The following is an 18,371-nucleotide window of genomic DNA, read 5'->3' on the forward strand; positions in this document are numbered from 1 at the left end:
ATTATATATTTATTACAATAACCAGTATCTATTTTAGTGAGGATTGGACTTCTACATTGATAAGAACAACAATTAAATTGCATGTTTAATATTGTAATCTAGTTTGGGAACACTGCTGCATTAAAATATGGCATAGAAAATTCGTTATAGAAATAGAAAAATAAACTTGCAAAAGGACTAGCACCCAACTCTTTACAATTGAGCAATCCACTTTGAGTAACCCAAAGTAACTGTTGAGTAGTTGTTAATTGGACTGTTCTCCCATTAACTTCAGTTTGGTAGAAATGTCATTTGTCCATGCACACAGCTCTTTATATCCCTTAGATATGGACATTGTTTGCTTTCTGGATGTAAATCATAAGATATTTTGTTAAAGCTGAACCAAAACAAGGCATCAGTTTGAGGTTTTATATACAATTGATGAATACATACATTCCCTTTAAAAAGAAATTGCATAGTAAAACTCAGATCTCTGGTTAATTCTGAAGTTGACCCTAAGCAAGACAGACCTGCCATTGATGTATTGTGCCTTTCTCTCTCTCTTAATTGCTCAGGGGTTTAATATAAGTGAGAAAGCACCATCCCTAATGCAGCAAATATGATACTATGATTTTTCATAGTATTTATAGATTTCAGAGATCTTGGATGTAACTCCAACAAGTCGCATCCTAATCATCACCAGCCTGAATTGTGATGATACATTATAAGAGGGGATTCCTTTTAAGACCAACCTGAAGCTGAAGTACATTTAAAATGCAATGGCCTCTTATTAGCTGTCACATATTACACTTGTGCTGTGGACTCTGGCTTACCTTCTAAAGTCAAACAACTATTTTTAATATAAAAAGGCTAGCGTGATTTGGGACTTAAACATTGCCAAGATTTTCTTCTCCAACCTGGATCAACCAAATCAATTGCCCTGGGAGAAGCTGTTGCTAGTATTCTACTTTCATAAAGTGATAGGCATAAAAACTCATTTTTCTATGAGTGTTTATTCTGTTGAGCAACTGTCTCTCAAGATCAGCCAGTGTGTTCATTTGTATTATTGCTGATTTTGCTTTTAAACTTAGTTTGAATTGACCTTTAACTAAATGTTGACTTATGGCAATAGTCTGGACTAGTCCCTGCAGTTTTCTTGGCAAGATTTGGGAAATGGTTGACAATTGTCTTTTTCCTATGCCTGAGAGGGAGGGACTGACCAGAATTCATGGTCCCCCAGTTTTTAGGCTGGCATCTTAGCCACTACACCAGATCACCTCTCCTATTATTTTATATAGAGATAGTACTCAACTTAAACCTGTTTGTTTAGTGACTCTTTGAAGTTACAACATCCCTGAAAAAAGTGATTTACAACTAGTCCTCATACATACAACCAGCAATAGCAATAGCAATAGCAGTTAGACTTATATACCGCTTCATAGGGCTTTCAGCCCTCTCTAAGCGATTTACAGAGTCAGCATATCGCCCCCACAGTCTGGGTCCTCATTTCACCCACCTTGGAAGGATGGAAGGCTGAGTCAACCTTGAGCCGGTGAGATTAGAACCGCTGAACTGCAGATAAGAGTCAGCTGAAGTAGCCTGCAGTACTGCCTAACCACTGCACCACAGCATCCATAGACCATTTGACATAATCAAATGGTCAAAATTCAGGCATCTGGCAAATGTAATGTATTTACAATGGCTGCCGCATCCCTGGGTCATATGATTGCCTTTGTGATCTTCACATATGGCTTCTAACAAACAAAGTGAACAGGATAAGCTGTATTCACCTAACAACCATGTGATTCACTTAATAACTGCAACAATTCACTTAAACATGGCAAAAAAGACAATAAAAGTGGGTGTGACTTACTTAACAACTGCTCCGTTTAGCAAAGAAATTCTGGTTCCAATTGTCATTGTAAGTCAAGGACTAACTATAATATATATTTGTTCAGTGTCTTACTTGTAGATTACAGTATATTCTGCAGTATATTCAAATCATAATATGTAGTTCATATATTTTTATGACATAAATTGACAAGTATAAATGTCAAGAAAATTCATCTTTTAAATGTCAGTTTAGAATATTATCTTAAACTCTGCTAAACTTAAATTCATTTTTCTGTGCTAATTAAAAAGAGAAATTAAAATATAGTAGAAAGAATATTTCTCTTTGTTTCTCTATATTGCTAGTACCATTGACTGACATGAGATTTTCTTAATCACTATAATTTATAATGAGTTATAATAACAATAAGAATTTTTAATAAGAAAAAATAAAATAAAATTGGCAACAGGGTTTTTAGCTTCGTTACCTAACATGATTGTTCTTGAGTAGCAATTATTAGCATTGGACATTGTGTAAATTGGACTGTCAGAGCAATAGGGAACAAGATATCCAAAACAGAATCATTCAATAAGCCAAAGAAGAGTGTATGTATATGTGTGTGTGTGTGTGTATGTTTGTGTATGTATATGTATATATTTGTATGTGTATGTATGTACGTACGTGTACACACACACACAGACACACACACACACACACAAATAAACAAGATATTGGGAGAAGAATGGAGCTATGATGAAAGTTGTATGATTTATTTATTTATTATAACAACTTTTACACCATCCAGTCCAGGAATTCTAGAAAGAAAGAACAAATTGCCAGTTGGCCTTTAAATCTTACTTAATCTTATTTAAACAGTAGCAAAATTAATTTCAGTGCTAATGCTACTTCAGGATATCCACACATGTTCATCCATAAGCTTGGTTTGTCACAAAGGCCATTTGAAAGATACTGAAGAATAATGATAAAGGAATTGTAGCAATTCAAGCTTTCTTCATAATCACAAGAAAAGCAACCTGTCATTGAAAGATCTGAAGTTTGACACAATATCACAAGAGAGTGTGATAACAGATGAGGAAGATTCATCTAACTGAAAACAGAACACTAGATGAAACACCTAAAGCACCTAGAGCATGAAATGATTATAAACATGATCAAAACGTCCAGATGTAGTCTTGAAGAAAATGTGCTTGAAGCATTGCTTTTCATTGTGATACTGCTGTTTTACACATTTATCCATATAAATATAAATCACATGACTCGATCAAACCACAAGCTTTTCATTGTGGGATTGTTCTTTTTCTGATTTATCCTCATAAAAATGGATTGAGTGCTTTCAATCAAACCCTGAGCTTCTGTTAAAAATGCTCTTCCTGTGCTTTGTTTATGAACAGCTACTACAACACCATCATGCAGTACATGAAATTTCATACATCGCAAAGGATATCACAGACCATCGGGCCTTTGGATACGTATGTGGAAAGGAAGGGAATCATAGATTTGTGGCAATAAAAACAGCCCAGGCAGTAAGTATCAAGTATCATTTCTCATTTCTATCATCATTTTATCATCCACAGTAGCATTCTTTATGCAGTACATAATGCTGTCATAAGCCCCTGCATAAATGTTCTGAAATGACAGTTTAGCAATATCAGTCATGGAAAGGAATGAGCACAGTCATCGTTCCTCGTTTTTTCTTGATGTATTCTTTCTAATTAGTAATTATTTTCCTTCCTAATTAAGCTGTACACACTAGCTGAATACAAATCGGCTTACTTAGTCCCTCCTCACTCTTTTAGATAGAAAATTGTGGGAAACAAATAGCTATTTTACAGGGCCTACTCAAACCATCTTTTTTTGTTCCTTTTAATTACCATTATTTTGTAAATATAATTTATATACGGTATATAAAAATGAATCTTCAGTTAAAATTTGCAGCTTGTCCAGTATAAATAAAGTACAAATTAATTCACTAGGAATAGACGAGACTCCCTCCCACCCACATTAAAGAGATTTCTGATATGAGTTCAGATGCAATAGTTTCAAATCTCATATAATATGTAATCTTCCAGTGTTATTTCTATATCTTACAATTTTGAATTTAAAATTCATTTTAAAGTTATAATAAGTTACATTTATGCTTAAATAGCATGAACTATTAAATAGAGTCACCAGTAAAGCATTAATAAGAAATTTAAGCTTGAGATGAGTTGGGTTACTCATTTTTGAATTGCATCGTGTTTGAGATTTTCATCAAGAGAAAAAATTTACCTGAAAATTAATGTATTATTGCATTAAATGAATTTTATTTTGGTTTTAGTTGCATTTTCTTCACTACACAGCACTATCCATAATGGACTTTCAAAATGTGGTCCTTGCACTGAAATATCTCTAGGAAAACAGAGGCACCACAATTTTATATGAAGTCCTAGTAAGGATTTACATGCATACAGAAGATGGAACATTGATGATTGGTCTACAACCTATTATTTTTAGGAAAAGTTGATGAGAAGGTGGTTTGGTTCCAATTTCAGAGGGTCCTAAAAACCTCTCAGATTATTTGAATTTCTTCCAATTGGAATTCAGGGTCACCTTTGCTTGGAATGTATCCCTCCATGTACCAACAGCATTTTATACTATTGATTATGATATCGTTTTGGCCATATGCAAGGACTGTGGGTCATAGATACTACTCTACACTGGTTTTTCTCTTTCCTAAGCTAACCACTTCTATTAGTGCTTTGGAGGGAAGAAAGGTTGAAGCCTTGCATCCTTCAATCTGGGGTCCCTCGCAGCTCAGTTTATTTTCCAGAGTTGTTTCACATCAACAAAAGCTGCTCTGGGAGATCATCCATCAATTTAGAGTTAGTTGTCACCAGTATGCTGATGAGATCCAACTCTATATCTGTATCCCAGGCCAAGCAAGGGATGGCAATAGAAGTCTTTGCCCCAGTGCCTAGTGGCTGTGAGAGCTGAACCAAATCCAGACAGAATATCAGTGAGACAAATTTCCTGTTGGTATAAAAACCTTCAAGGAGAATAATATTTTTCTATGGATTTTCCATCTATTGTTTTAGTTCAATTACTCTGAAAGTGCTGAAATATAATATTGAATATTTTTTAGATTCAAAGCTTCTTCTAATGGAGCTATTTCAGAAAGGAAGAAAAAAGAGAGTTTTAACTGGGGAATAGCAACCGATATGCAGGTATTCCTTGACTTATGCCCACAATTTTCTTGACTTATGACCACAACTGGGCCCAAAATTTCTGTTGCTAAGCAAGGCAGTTTTTAAGTGGGCTTTTCCTCATTTTACAACCTTTTCGCCACAAATGCTAAGTGAATCACTGCAATTGCTAAGCAGATCTGATTTCCCCTATTGATTTTGATTGTTGGAAGCCAGATGGAAAGGTTAAAATGGTGATCACATGACCTGGGACAGTGCAACTGCCATAAATGCATGCCAGTTATCAGGTATTCATGACCATAGGGATGCTGCAACAATTGTGAAAACTGGTTTTACAATAAATCACATTTTTTCAGTGCTGTTGTAACTTTGAATGGTCACTAAACAAATGTAAGTCTGGGACTATTTGTACTTTTAATTTTATGTTTTGCTATATGGTGTTTTAACATTTTAATTCTGTAAGCCACTTAGTGTCTGACAAATGATAGACTACTAATTAATAATAAAATATATTCAGTTATAAAAACCTGTTAGCTGGTTTGATTATGCAATTCATGGAGTAACAGAACAGTTTTTGCATGAATTTTTCTTTATAAGTTACATTGCCTTAGTCCCAGAAATGAAAATGTGGCTGAGAATAAGGAACAAACAGGAAAGTAGTTCTGTAAATGTGCACATAGAACTGCTCAGTTTTACAGTAATTTGTGAGTACATGTACACAACAAGCTAAGCCAAGCTAAGAAAAAAGACCCAATACTGATCAAAATGGTGCTCAATTTCTAATATAATTAAACAAATTCCATTAGTGAATGAAATTATTTCAAAATTTATCTCCATTATATATTCCATCATAAATTGTTTTCAAGCAATCCTCATTTAATTATGATAATTGAGACCAGAATTTTTGTTGCTAAGTGAAGTGGCAACGTTACATGACTCTGCTGTTTAATAATGGCTGTTCCAGCAGACTCTCGGTTATTGCATGCTGTTGAGCAAGAACCTCATGTGATTGTGATTTCATGTCAGCTTCCCCTAACTTTGTTTGTGGGAAGCTGGCAAGGAAAGTCACAAATCATGATCACATGACCACAGAAGTGCTCCAACAGCCAGAACTCTCACGTTCAGCACAGTTGAAAGTTGAAAGTTGAAACAGTCACTGAATGAGGGCCACCTGTAATGAACAACTCTGCCAAACAATATTAATTCATTTGGTTTAAATGCACTTGCAACAGACTAAATGGTTTGATATTTGTCATTAACATCTGCCTTATCAGAAATGCTGTTTTATTAGCTAGACCTTTTGTATATATATTCCATTCATACATAGACATTCATTCGTTATTTCTGTATTGTGTGTAGGCAGAACCTGTGATTTTGGATTTGCGAGACCTCTTCCAACTTATTTATGAGTTGAAACAAAGAGAAGAACTGGAAAAGAAGGCACAAAAAGATAAACAATGTGAACAAGCAGTATATCAGGTATTTTAATAATTTTTGGTAGGCAAGTGCAAAAAAATAATATGTGTTTGATTTGGTGCTTTTTTTGGTACAGAACTTGTGATTCAAAACACTAAAAACCAGTTTATTACAAGATCAATTTCTGTATTTGAAGATGGTACTGTTGGTGTTGGTACAATGATGTTTGACAGTGATTAAAATCAACTTAGCTCTAGTGAAAAACTTAATCATGTGAACTTGTTGACTTGGCAATAAACATATTATATATAAACTTGGAGATCTTTGGAGTAATTGTGTGATACTTTTTCTGGTGTTATTTCATACCTAATTTTATACACTGTGGGCTAAGAAGATTCATGCAAATGAGAATTTCTATTTTACATCTATATATTATGCAGTTCCCTTATGCTTTAAATCATGAAATGGCTCTTAGGCATCTGCTGTTCATATTCTCTCCCTTTTTTTGTCTTTATCTTTGACTTTCTTTGTGATAGACAATTTTGGAAGAAGATGTAGAGGATCCTGTTTATCAGGTAATTTTTGAAGCCATTTTTTGTGAAGTTTCAGAATCAGGGACATGGTTTTATCTATAAAATAATAGAAAAATATAAAACAAAACTTCAGCATTTCAAAAACAGATCAATAAGGTATCAAGGATAAGACTGAAAATTATTTAAAAAATGTTTTCAAACTAGTATTTTAGTTTTTTTAAAAGCAACAAAACATTAAAAATAGAAAATAAAGGAAACAATGTTGCTAATACTGAAATATAAAAACAATGTCTAGCAATAATAATTGAGAGGTAATTTCAAAAACTAACTCATTTTTGACAGGGTTATTTATATTTACGCATGTGCTTTGAGGTTGTCCTTTTAAGAGAAGGACAGTTGTAATTAACTATTTTAAAGTAAATAAGATGTAAGTTGAAAGATGAGTCATTCTAAATTAATTTTATGTAATTGGGAGGTCATTTGAGAAACAAAAGTTGCCAAGCAGGTGTGCTGTCATTCCCAGAGCTGGTAAGAGTCTCCCTGTATTCATAATCTAGGATTGTTATTGAAATAATAAATCTGCTCATGCTAAAGATTAATGAAGAAATAAACACATTGCTTAATTAGGAAAAAAAATAAGAAATTAATGCTTCTCCAAAAGACATACTAAATTTCTACCTGTGAAATAGGGTGTCCATATCTTGTAGAGAAAGAAATGCAAAGTCTCTAGACTAAGATTTCATTATAATAGTAGAAGATAAATAGTTGTGGCAATGGGAAATAAGATAGGTGTTTCAAGGTAGGTATCTTAGTTCCAACTTTTACAGCCAATGCCTCATCCATCATCCAAAGGGGATGTTTTAAAAACTAATTGTGGGAAAATTCTAGGAAATATGGAAAACTATACAAGAGATTTTCCCCTCTGCCAGTTATAAGATTGTCCTCCTCACTCTATTTATTTATTTATTTTTTAGAACATTTTGTACCAATTCTTGGTATAAATTAAAATTTTGCTAGTTTGATTTAGGCCCTAGGAATCAGTCATCTGACTTGCAATGCTCAGTTATAATGTTGGTTTGGGAAGTATGTATGTGTTAGGTTTAACCTGATGTGTAAAATCTTCCATTATGGCTTTGCATTCAGTGAGTGCTATGTCTATGGATCATTTTTTTTAAAAAAGCTATAGAAATATGTAAGAAGAAAGAAGTGGTTTTTAAAATACAGTATAGGAAAATTGTCTTTCCAAGAAAATGGAGAAAAAATATGTAACTGATTATATTAATTAGAATTAGTATCAATATTGATATAGTTCTCTGTGATGTTATTCTCATAGAACATCTTCAGAATCAGTATAGAAACCAGGCACTTAAAATAAACTAATTGCTGAAGTCCATGTTCCCTGCTTTTCTTAAATAAGATTAAAAGTACTATAAGGAATACATAAGCTCCTTTGGAAACAAAGTTGAACTCTGTTCATGACTCTGTTGAGGAAACAGCAGGAAATTTCTTCAATGACAATTAGAAGTTTCACATCTCCTTTATTTCTGTTCTGTAAAAGAAAGGCACATTTTTGGGGAGTCTTTTTTAGAAAAAAAGAAAATTCATCTTTTGTCAACCTGTTCCTTTACTGCTGATGATTATTTCTTCTAAAGTTCAAAACTGCCTTTTTCTCCTTTCTTTTTCACCTCTGACCTTTCTTCTTTTGCTGCTGATGTAATAGTACATTGTGTTTGAGGCTGGACATGAGCCAATTCGTGAGCCTGAAACAGAAGAAAACATTTATCAGGTATAAAATTTGTATGTTTGTGTTCTTGTTCCTTCCCGTAATCATCAAGCATATTTTGTAAAGTAAAATATGTAAAGTTCCTTTTAAGCTCATTTATTTTTCCTAAAGTCATAGATACAGTTTCATACTTGTACAGGTTTTGGATTTAGTTTGTAGAGTGCAGGTAGTCCTCGACCTATGACCTCAATTGACCCAATATTTCTGTTGCTGAGGGAGACAGTTGTTAAGTGAGTTTTGTCCCATTTTATTATCTTTCTTGCCACAGTTGTTAAATGAATAATTGCAGTTATTAAGTTAGTACCACGGTTATAAAGTGCATGTGGCTTTCCCATTGACTTTGCTTGTCAGAAGTCACAAAAGGTGATCATGTGGCACCCCCCCCACCCCCAGAACATTTCAACTGTCATAAATATGAGCCAGTTGCCAAGTGTTCAGATTTTGATCATGTGACCATGTAGAAGCTGCAATGGTCATAAGGGTGAAAAAGGCAACTTTTTCATAAGTCACTTTTTTAGGGCTGTTGTAACATCAACCAGTCACTAAATGAATGGTTGTAAGTTGAGGACTATTTGTTTCATTTAGGATGTCTTTTTACTTCAGAAGAGAGAGAGAGGGAGGGAGGGAGGGAGGGAGAGAGAGAGAGAGAGGTGCCAAATTGACCCATGGTTGTTGGAATCCACTTTATATCCATAATTACCTAAAATTATTTTGACTTAACCAGATTTAGAGTTGCAGTATGTTCTTTTAACAGAATTAAGAACGAGTACAAAATTCTATTTCTGAATTCTGGCTACAATTATCATTTTGGAAGCCCTATTTAATACTACCAGTAACAGATTTTTTTAATCATAAGAAGTATGATTGAAGTTTATTTGTATAATACCTTTCCTTTGCTACAAGAATTACTATTGCCTTTTTATATTTGAGTGTTTACCAGTTATGTAGTAACATTTGTTATGATTTCATTTATTTGTTTATATGTGTTAATGAAATGTTTCTAAAGTGGCTTAGAAACCTTTCTCTTTCTCGTACAACACCCACCTAAAGGAACCTGGCAACCACCTTAGTCCGAAGTTTGGGGAGGAACCAGTTTCTCAATACTCATTCAAAGACTGATAATAATTTATTTTATTGTGTTCATCCAGTTTTACCTGATTCTTTTTCTGTTTCCCACATCATTGCTATCCATAATAGTTTTTTCTAGTTCATAATTCCTTTGCATCTTATTGGAAATTTATGAATTTCTATTCACCAGTTATCACCTCACAGAAGTAATCTGCCTTTATTTGGCCTTGATCAATTGATCAATCACAACCTTTATACTCTTAGGAATAGCCTCCAAATCCATTATTTGAAATAGATTTTTGTCTCTTTGTCAGTGTCTAGCTTTCACCACCATATCTATTTTTAGTATTAAAAAAAAACATTGTTTTAAGTATTCTCACCTTGACAATCATGAAAATATTAACATTCTTCATGATACTGTTTAGGTATAGTCATTGCTTTCCTTCCTAGAATAAATCTTTACATGCTCAGAATATTTTCTTACTTTATTTATGAAATCAAACTATCTATTACCTTTGCTTCATTATCAATCCTAGGTTCACTAAATGTATATGCTGGCATAATCTTGGCTTTTTTAAAATTTAACATTCACCCAGATTTTTTATTTTCAAAATAAACTCTAACCTAACAAGTAATATCTGAGATTGTTAGCAGTTCCACTTCTCAATTTTTATTCCATCTGACACCTCTTCTAATCCTTCTAATTCTATAATGTATTTGCTGCTCAAGAGAAACCATTGATAGCACTATACACCCCTTGTCATCCTTTTATCTTTCCTTGAACCACTATTTCTCCAAATTCAATTATTTCATTCTTCATTGTAAAAAGTGAAGTGATCTTCATTGGGTGCTGATCTGCTTCCTCATCTAATTTAAAGTGTTGGTTCTGACATTTAAAGTCCTAGATGGCATGGGGCCAAGTTATCTGCAAAACCTTCTTGCCCCCATTACACCAGCCTGCCAAAAGTTGTTCTGAGAGTGAGATGGGGGACCTCTAAATTTGATAAATAAAATATATTCCTTGTACTATTTTTTAAATTGATGTTACATTCTTGTCCTTCAATCTATATTTTACAAATCTGTAGTCTATTCCACAATTTCTACTTGAATGGATTTTGGCTTATGGATTGCATTTTTCCATCTTCTTTTTGTTTATATTATGTGGTCAATTAATTTCTGATTGTACATTCAGTTATGTCTCTATGTAGACTCTCAGTTTATGCTCCTATAACTAAGGTTGGAAATGCCCTTTTTGCAAAACTACTGTATAGCCTATCTTCTTCTTTTCATTTCCTACAACATATTTCTTTCATACGCCATCTATAATTTCTAGTGCCTCTACTTACCAATGTTTAAATTCTATCACTCATTAGCAGTACTCTATGTTGCTAACATTATAATAGCACCCTTGAAATTTAGTATGTAATCATCTGATTTGAATAACACATTCTATTTAACATAAATTCACTCATTTGCTTTTAATGTAATAGGTTTCATTTCAATTGTTCTTGGTTCATGGTTCTTACATTTCTGGTTCAAACTGCACGTACCCTTATAAAATGAGATTCCTCCCCCCCCACAACATTGGCACTCTCGATTGTCAACTTTATTTGAAGTCTTAATCTGTGCATAGAATGTCAGAATTCTTCCCCAATAACTAGAGGAGTAATATCTAACCTCAAGTGTCTCATCCTCTAATGTCAGCTTCTCTAAATGTTTCAGCTCAACATGGTTCTTTTGATAACAATGTAGAAGTAGATTTCCATTGCTTTACAAATTTTTGATGTAGGTACAGTCTCCATGGCTCAATTTCCTACATACTTGCAGAGCCCCTTCTGGCTTCAGAACCTGTTGTGAATTATCGTTGATGTAAAAAGCCTAACATTAACATCACTTTTCCCCTTTTGAACTTACCAGCAAAGATAGTCCTACCAGGAACTATCATTCCTACTAGGATCATTCTCTTGGTCCCTAAAATTACCTTTCCTTTCTGCAGTATCAAGGTAATAATCTCCAGGAATCTTTTTCTAGAGAGATTATTATTTTTATTTTTTAAAAGTGTTAGAATTTGTCCATATAGTCAGTTTTAAATAAAGAGTTTACTCTTTGTCTCATGCTTTTATGATTGGGGACATAACAAAGTCACTTTGAGTCACTGAGTCACTTTGCATTATTAGTATAAAATGTGTATGGTTGTAGGAATAAGCAAGTCTGTAATCATGAGTTTTTACTGCATTATGTCAAGTTAAAGCTAGCAGTAATTAATACATCCTAGGCAAGTTGTAGAAAGTGCAATTGTAGAACTGACTAAATTTTAAATGCTGTGGATATTTTTTGGCATTTTATTTTCCATTTCTGTGATAATTTTTATTCATTTTTACATAATATTTTTATTTTATAATTATCTTATGCGTTGATAAAATACCAGTAAATTTACAACATTTACTTGGCCTAAAAAGAAGCTCAATTTATAAAACTACCCCATTTGGTCACTTATAGCTAATTTTCCTTTCCTTCAGTTAAGCACCCAATTAAATGTATGCGAATGAATGCCTTTAGAATTGAGATAAAAATCTGGATAGAAAAAAAAATCTTTTCTTTTTCTAAGCAACTCAAAAGATAGAGAGCAAAATTACTAAATATAGTCATAAGTGAGTCAAAAATACCTCGTCTTAAAAAGGCAAAGTAGAAATGTACCATATCACTTACGATCCAGTCTTCCATGACAAAGTGGCTGTCAATGCTGTGAGTGTTATAAAATGTTGACAGTCCAATAAGGAATTTCCTTTCTGCTTTCAAACAATCTGAAAAGAACTTACTTATTATTTATAAACTGATAATACAAATAGCGTATAATAACTTTGTTCTTGAACAGTATAAGCCAAAGCTAGCACTTCCATTCGGCTACTGTGTCCAGTAGATATTATAATTCTAAAGCATCTGTAATCCGTAAAATTAAATCTGAGACATTTTGATGAAATGGGCAATAGAAATAAGGAAAGTATTTGAAATGCAAATGTTTAAAATGAGATCTTCTGCATCTTTTTAATGGCTAGGTGAAAATTTCCATATATTCTTATATTTGACTTTTTTGCTATTACCAATAGATAATAACATTTTCCAGTTCTCAAGTTAAGAATGTCTTGATTATTTTCCTCTCTTAATGTTGTATACAATTTTTTCCCTCATAATTTAGAAGATGTATCGCACCAGATTATTATAGTGGTATATACTGTCTGCATTATAGTATAGGCATAAAGTAATATAAAATCCTCTCATACAATAACATGATATGTACTCATAACACTAAATAAAAAGTCTCCACATCGGATAGTTAAACCTTTATTGGATTATATATTCAAATAAATAACATACCTGCTAAGTAATAAAAAAAGATTACATGGAACTTGATTAAATATGAAACATAATCTAATTATTTCAGAAAAAGTGACATGAGAGAAATGTAATGCTGCCAGTACAAATAAAGTCTAACAAGATATTAAAGAAACTAAACAGTAGCACCAATAAATGAAACTTAATTTCTAGAAAGTATTAGGCAACAAATGAATACAAATGAAAAGAGATATTGGAAGCAAGTGGAATAAGGATTCATTGGAAGGACATGAAGAAAATGCACAAGTTTCAAAAACATATCTTTTATTGATTCCACCAAAGTTCTTTAATTATTCATCCTCAAATGGGGAAGAAAAACCATTTCTAATGAGTACAGAGCAGATGTGAACAAAATAAAAGATTCAGATCTCTTCTACAAAGTACTAATTGGACAGTCATTGGTACCTACAATTAGAAGCTTCACATATTGCTCAAATCCTTTCTCTTCCCAAATAATAAATTAAAGTAACAAATATGGATTGGGACTAGATGTACAAACTCTACATGGAAAAAATATAATATAAGAAATAGTAAAATATTACAGGATACTAATTCTACTTTCGTATAAACTTACAGATTTGTTGTGAATGAGTCCTTTTTTAAATTTAAACCTAGGTATTAGATAGTAAACTCAAGACATCTATCCATGATAATATAAGATGGAGGCTAGTATAAAGATGTGGAATTCCAAGAACTATGGAAAGAGGACTTTCATCTAATTTATGATAAAAATGTGTCTGTTTCAGATGACAGAGTCATATACTGTATATCATCCATTAAACTTCCAGTAAGAGCTTCAAGTACTTTTCATGTTGATCCTAATTACATTTTTCTTTCCACAGGTTCCTACTAGCCAAAAGAAAGAAGGTGTTTATGATGTGCCAAAAAGCCAACCTGTAAGTGTAAGTATATAATATATTTACAGATGAACCTTTTTTTCCCAAAATTTTAAATTTTCAAAAATTACTCTAGCACAATTATCATAGTGAGGCTTAAAATACCTCTGCAGCACTTCCTTATTTATATAAGCTATATTTACTTTAAGTGTACAGAAGAATATCCATCCCAACAACTGATTTATATTCATCTTACTTTTTTGGATGAGCAGGACAGGGAGACTATTGTTGCATATACTTTTTTAAATAAAATTGGAACGAGAAATGGATCGAGGAATAAAGGATGTGGACGAATCATATGATCTCATCATTTTTTATGAATCTGCCTTCCCAAAGCTGAGAAATTATTTAGAAATTATTCAGATGTAGATGTACGGTGTAATAAATATTCAGTTTGATCCAGATGTAGTTTAAAATGACACACAATGAAGGATACTATGCAGTGGGGCCCCAGTCTAAAAAGGCCCTATCCAAAGAGAGAAGAAGGCATAGTCCCCTTTAAAGTTTTTTTAAAAAATCTGTTTCCTCTTGGAGAGGAAACATTAAACATATTTCTGTTGGTGGAGTATCTTTTTTCTCTCCAGTACATAAAGGAAGAAGACGAAGAGTGTATAAGCATATCCTCCTTGTGTTTTGTCCTACACCCAATTAGGTTACTAGTAGTTACTTTTAAACAAATTAGTAATAGAAGGAGAAAGAGTAGGGGACAGAGATAGACTTGCCCTTAGAATACAGTCTTATATAAACACTTCACTATTATTAAAATTCATTCTAAATCCTGTTGCATAGAATATGAGAGACAAATGATAAAATGTGGATGATGACATCATCATGCAACTACCTTGAGTTTCATACTGGTATCAGACAATGAGATAGAAACACGTCCGACCATCATCTACATAGTAACATTGCTGCAGTGTCCTGTAGATGTACCATTTTTTTCTAGTAGATGCACTGAAATTAATGGGATGAGTTAGTCCGTCTGTTCAATTGATTTCATTATGCCTAATGTAGATCTAGTTTAGTATGTTCTGAGCTTAATAAATGTTCATATTAAATAGTAGATCTTCTTGTCCCTATGGATATCTAAATAACTTTACCTGAATAACTTAATCAGTAGAAATTTGTTTCCTTATTACCTCCTTTTAATACATTGTACCTTACAATAGTGCAGCTGATTTAAGATAGTATTTGTTTTCATTTTGAGGAAAGTTGGCATTGGCAAAACTATTTTCTTATTTTGTTGCTGAATGTCAAAATTAATGTGCTGTGAAATGAATTTAACAACTGCAAACATTTGTATACTAGAAAATGGATATGTTGTCTATATTGGCTCTGGATTAGGCAACTTTAAGCTGTTCCTGAAAATTTTCCTGTTGTGTTTATGGTCAGTCTTCCTTAACATTTTGACCCTCACCTTCAACCCAAATTTTCCCCAACTGCTGGCATACAGATATGTGAACTTCATTTTTCAAAATTCCCAGCCAAAATCTGGGACTTGATGTCCAAGATACATGAAGGGCACCAGATCAAGGAATGATACTTAGATAAAACTTCCCACTCTTCAAATACATGTGAGCAAACAAAATAAAGTAGGTTTCACCAAATGATATCTTTCAATATTTTGCAAATCTTCTGAATATTGCAATTCTACCATGTGAAATTAAAACTTGCTGAAGTACAAGCTTCTTAATGAGCTGTTTCTCATATTTTCCCTAAAGCCTTCCTATTATACACATGTCAGGTTTTCTTGTCATTGGATTTTAGCAACAGGAGGCAAAGCACAAATACCTTTCACTAAGTCTGTCAGTCAAGAAACAATAAAACCTAATCTTCCCATCAACATGTCCAAATTATCTGTTTACAATTTTATGAAGGCTTTCAAACGACTCGCAGTGCTATATTAAGATCTATCCATTCCCCGTTTTCCTGATTCAATTTTGCCTGCAGTTGATTAATCATATATTCCTACAAAGAGAAGGTTACCTCTGTCTGCAAATGAATATATTCGGACTCAAGACACACTAATTTTGATTTTAATGGGTATAGGTCCTCTGAAAGACTTCTGTCAATCTAGATTTTCCTTGGTAATAGAGTACTATTAACTGCACATTCAAACACATTTCCACGCATTTAAAAACAAAAATGCATTATAGAACAAGTGAGGAATATGCAACCTTTCTAATGTAGTTGAACCATAGGTCTCATCAACTGAGTCAACATAACCAAGGATGAAAGATGTTATGAATTGCAATGTATCATCCTCACAAATGCCATGGGTTTCTTATCTCTATGGCAAAGATGGATTCATCTTTGAACCAGTTATGGCTGATACCAGTCAAATGGTTTAAGAGTAGTACAGTTTTATTAAGAGAGCCATAATGTCGTAAATAGCAGTACATGAATTCTAAAGGTAAGTCGTTTATTATTTATGGTTCAATACACAGTGTAGCACAAGGCCACTTTTTAAAACAACAGCAGCATTTTAATAGAGAGAAAGCAGACCTTTGTTAACCAGTCAGAAAGCAGCTAAGCTTCTTTTCATCCTATATTATTATATATTTTCACTGAATGTCACTAGGTGATCTCTATCACAGGTATCTCATTTGTGTTTGACTGCTTGTACTCCCTTGTCATATTTTAAGTTTACCTTGTTTTTCTTTTCCTGTATCTTCGAAAATAGCATCCAGATGGCATTCAGAGTAGCATCTGCATGCATTGCCCTCCAGCAATATAAACAACTTGCTTAAGCCAGCCAGGAAACCTATTCCACGGATATTTTATCATCCCATTAGTGATACATTTATTTTTCTTGGGAATTTCTATAACATTTGTTGGATGACTATTCTATGAATGTGATAATTCCCAGCTGAAAAACTTACACAAAGAAACAAAACTATTTTTTACAACATTTGCTCCCTCGTTCATTTTAATTTCTAATGGCAAAAAATGGCCTTTAAACATTTATCCTTTCCTATCTTTCTTCATCACACTTTGTTTATCAGCAGCAGTCAATGTTATTGGGAGGGGACATGCAGCATGAAGATGTGAAGGCATAAAATAAGTGAAGTCAAGGAGAAATACTTATCACAGGCTTCTTGTCTATAATAAAACCGCTTGAAGAAGCCAAATATTTAATATTATTCTTGAAGACAACTTCAAGCTGCACTTTGTCCAGGATGCAGAATGCAGAAGAATGAGCTATTATAGCTATTTAAGGGATTACCTTGGTCATCCCAAACATTCTAATAGCATCATCATGTTCTAGGTTCCATAGATTAAAAAAAATGCCACCTGATGGGACCCAGAAAGTGGAATTTATGGTAGCTGCTCTCTGGAATAGTGTTTTCTCTAAAATGGGTATGGCTCCCAACCTGGGCCTTTATAAATAAGCCATCTCTCTCCAGATGGACCTCTTTTGTGAGTCTTTTAAACTATTCTTGGCTTTTTTTCCCGACCTTATTTTTTGGGTGGCGTCAGTGTCTTTGTTTTTAAGCTTCTATTTTTTTTGTTGTATTATTGAATTTTTGTTTTGTTGAATTCCATAAATAAACACATGTGTTGCACAAATCATTCACGTGCATTCTCTAGTGAATGAAAAAAGAACTAACTAACTTAAGTTAGTTAACTCTTAACTCTTTTTTAATCTTTGAAAAGACATGACTTTTCATGCATACAGTTGCAAGAAAAAGTATGTGAACCCCTTGGGATTATGTGGAGTTTTGCATGAATTGGTCATAAAATGTGCTCTGAACTTCATCTAAGTCACAACAATAGAAAAACACAGTCTGCTGAAAATAATACTACACAAACATTAGATGTTGCCATGGTTTAATTGCACATAACATTCACAGTGCAGGGAGGAAACGTATGTGAACCCTTGGTCTTAATAACTGGTTGACCCTCCTTTGGCAGCAATAACCTCAACCATATGTTTCTTGTAGTTGCAGATCAGACCTGCACAACGATCTGGAGTAATTGTGGACCACTCCTCTTCACAAAACTGTTTCAGTGTAGCAATATTCTTGGGATGTCTGGTGTGAATCGCTCTCTTAAGGTCATGCCACAGCATTTCAATCGGGTTGAGCTCAGGACTCTGACTGGGCCACTCCAGAGGGCATATTCTGCGCTGTTGAAGCCATTTTTGTGTTGACTTACTTGTATGCTTTGGGTCATTGTCCTGTTGCATCACCCATCCCCTGCGGAGCTTCAGTTGGCAGACAGATGGTCGTACGTTTTCCTGCAAAATGTCTTGATAAACTCTGGAAT

General features: G+C 33.5%; 1 protein-coding gene across 1 annotated transcript in view; it reads left to right on the plus strand.

Annotated features, from left to right (window-relative positions):
• The window catches only part of DAB1 (DAB adaptor protein 1), a 119,042-nt gene that overhangs the window by 56,142 nt on the left and 44,529 nt on the right, over positions 1-18,371 (plus strand). The window contains exons 4-6 of the mRNA XM_032217831.1: positions 3,223-3,354; positions 6,373-6,492; positions 14,049-14,108. Coding sequence (XP_032073722.1) covers positions 3,223-3,354; positions 6,373-6,492; positions 14,049-14,108 — 312 coding nt within the window. The remainder of the gene's footprint in view (positions 1-3,222; positions 3,355-6,372; positions 6,493-14,048; positions 14,109-18,371) is intronic.

The sequence above is a fragment of the Thamnophis elegans genome, chromosome 5 (genome assembly GCF_009769535.1).
Source record: "Thamnophis elegans isolate rThaEle1 chromosome 5, rThaEle1.pri, whole genome shotgun sequence".
Classification (NCBI taxonomy): Eukaryota; Metazoa; Chordata; class Lepidosauria; order Squamata; family Colubridae; genus Thamnophis; species Thamnophis elegans.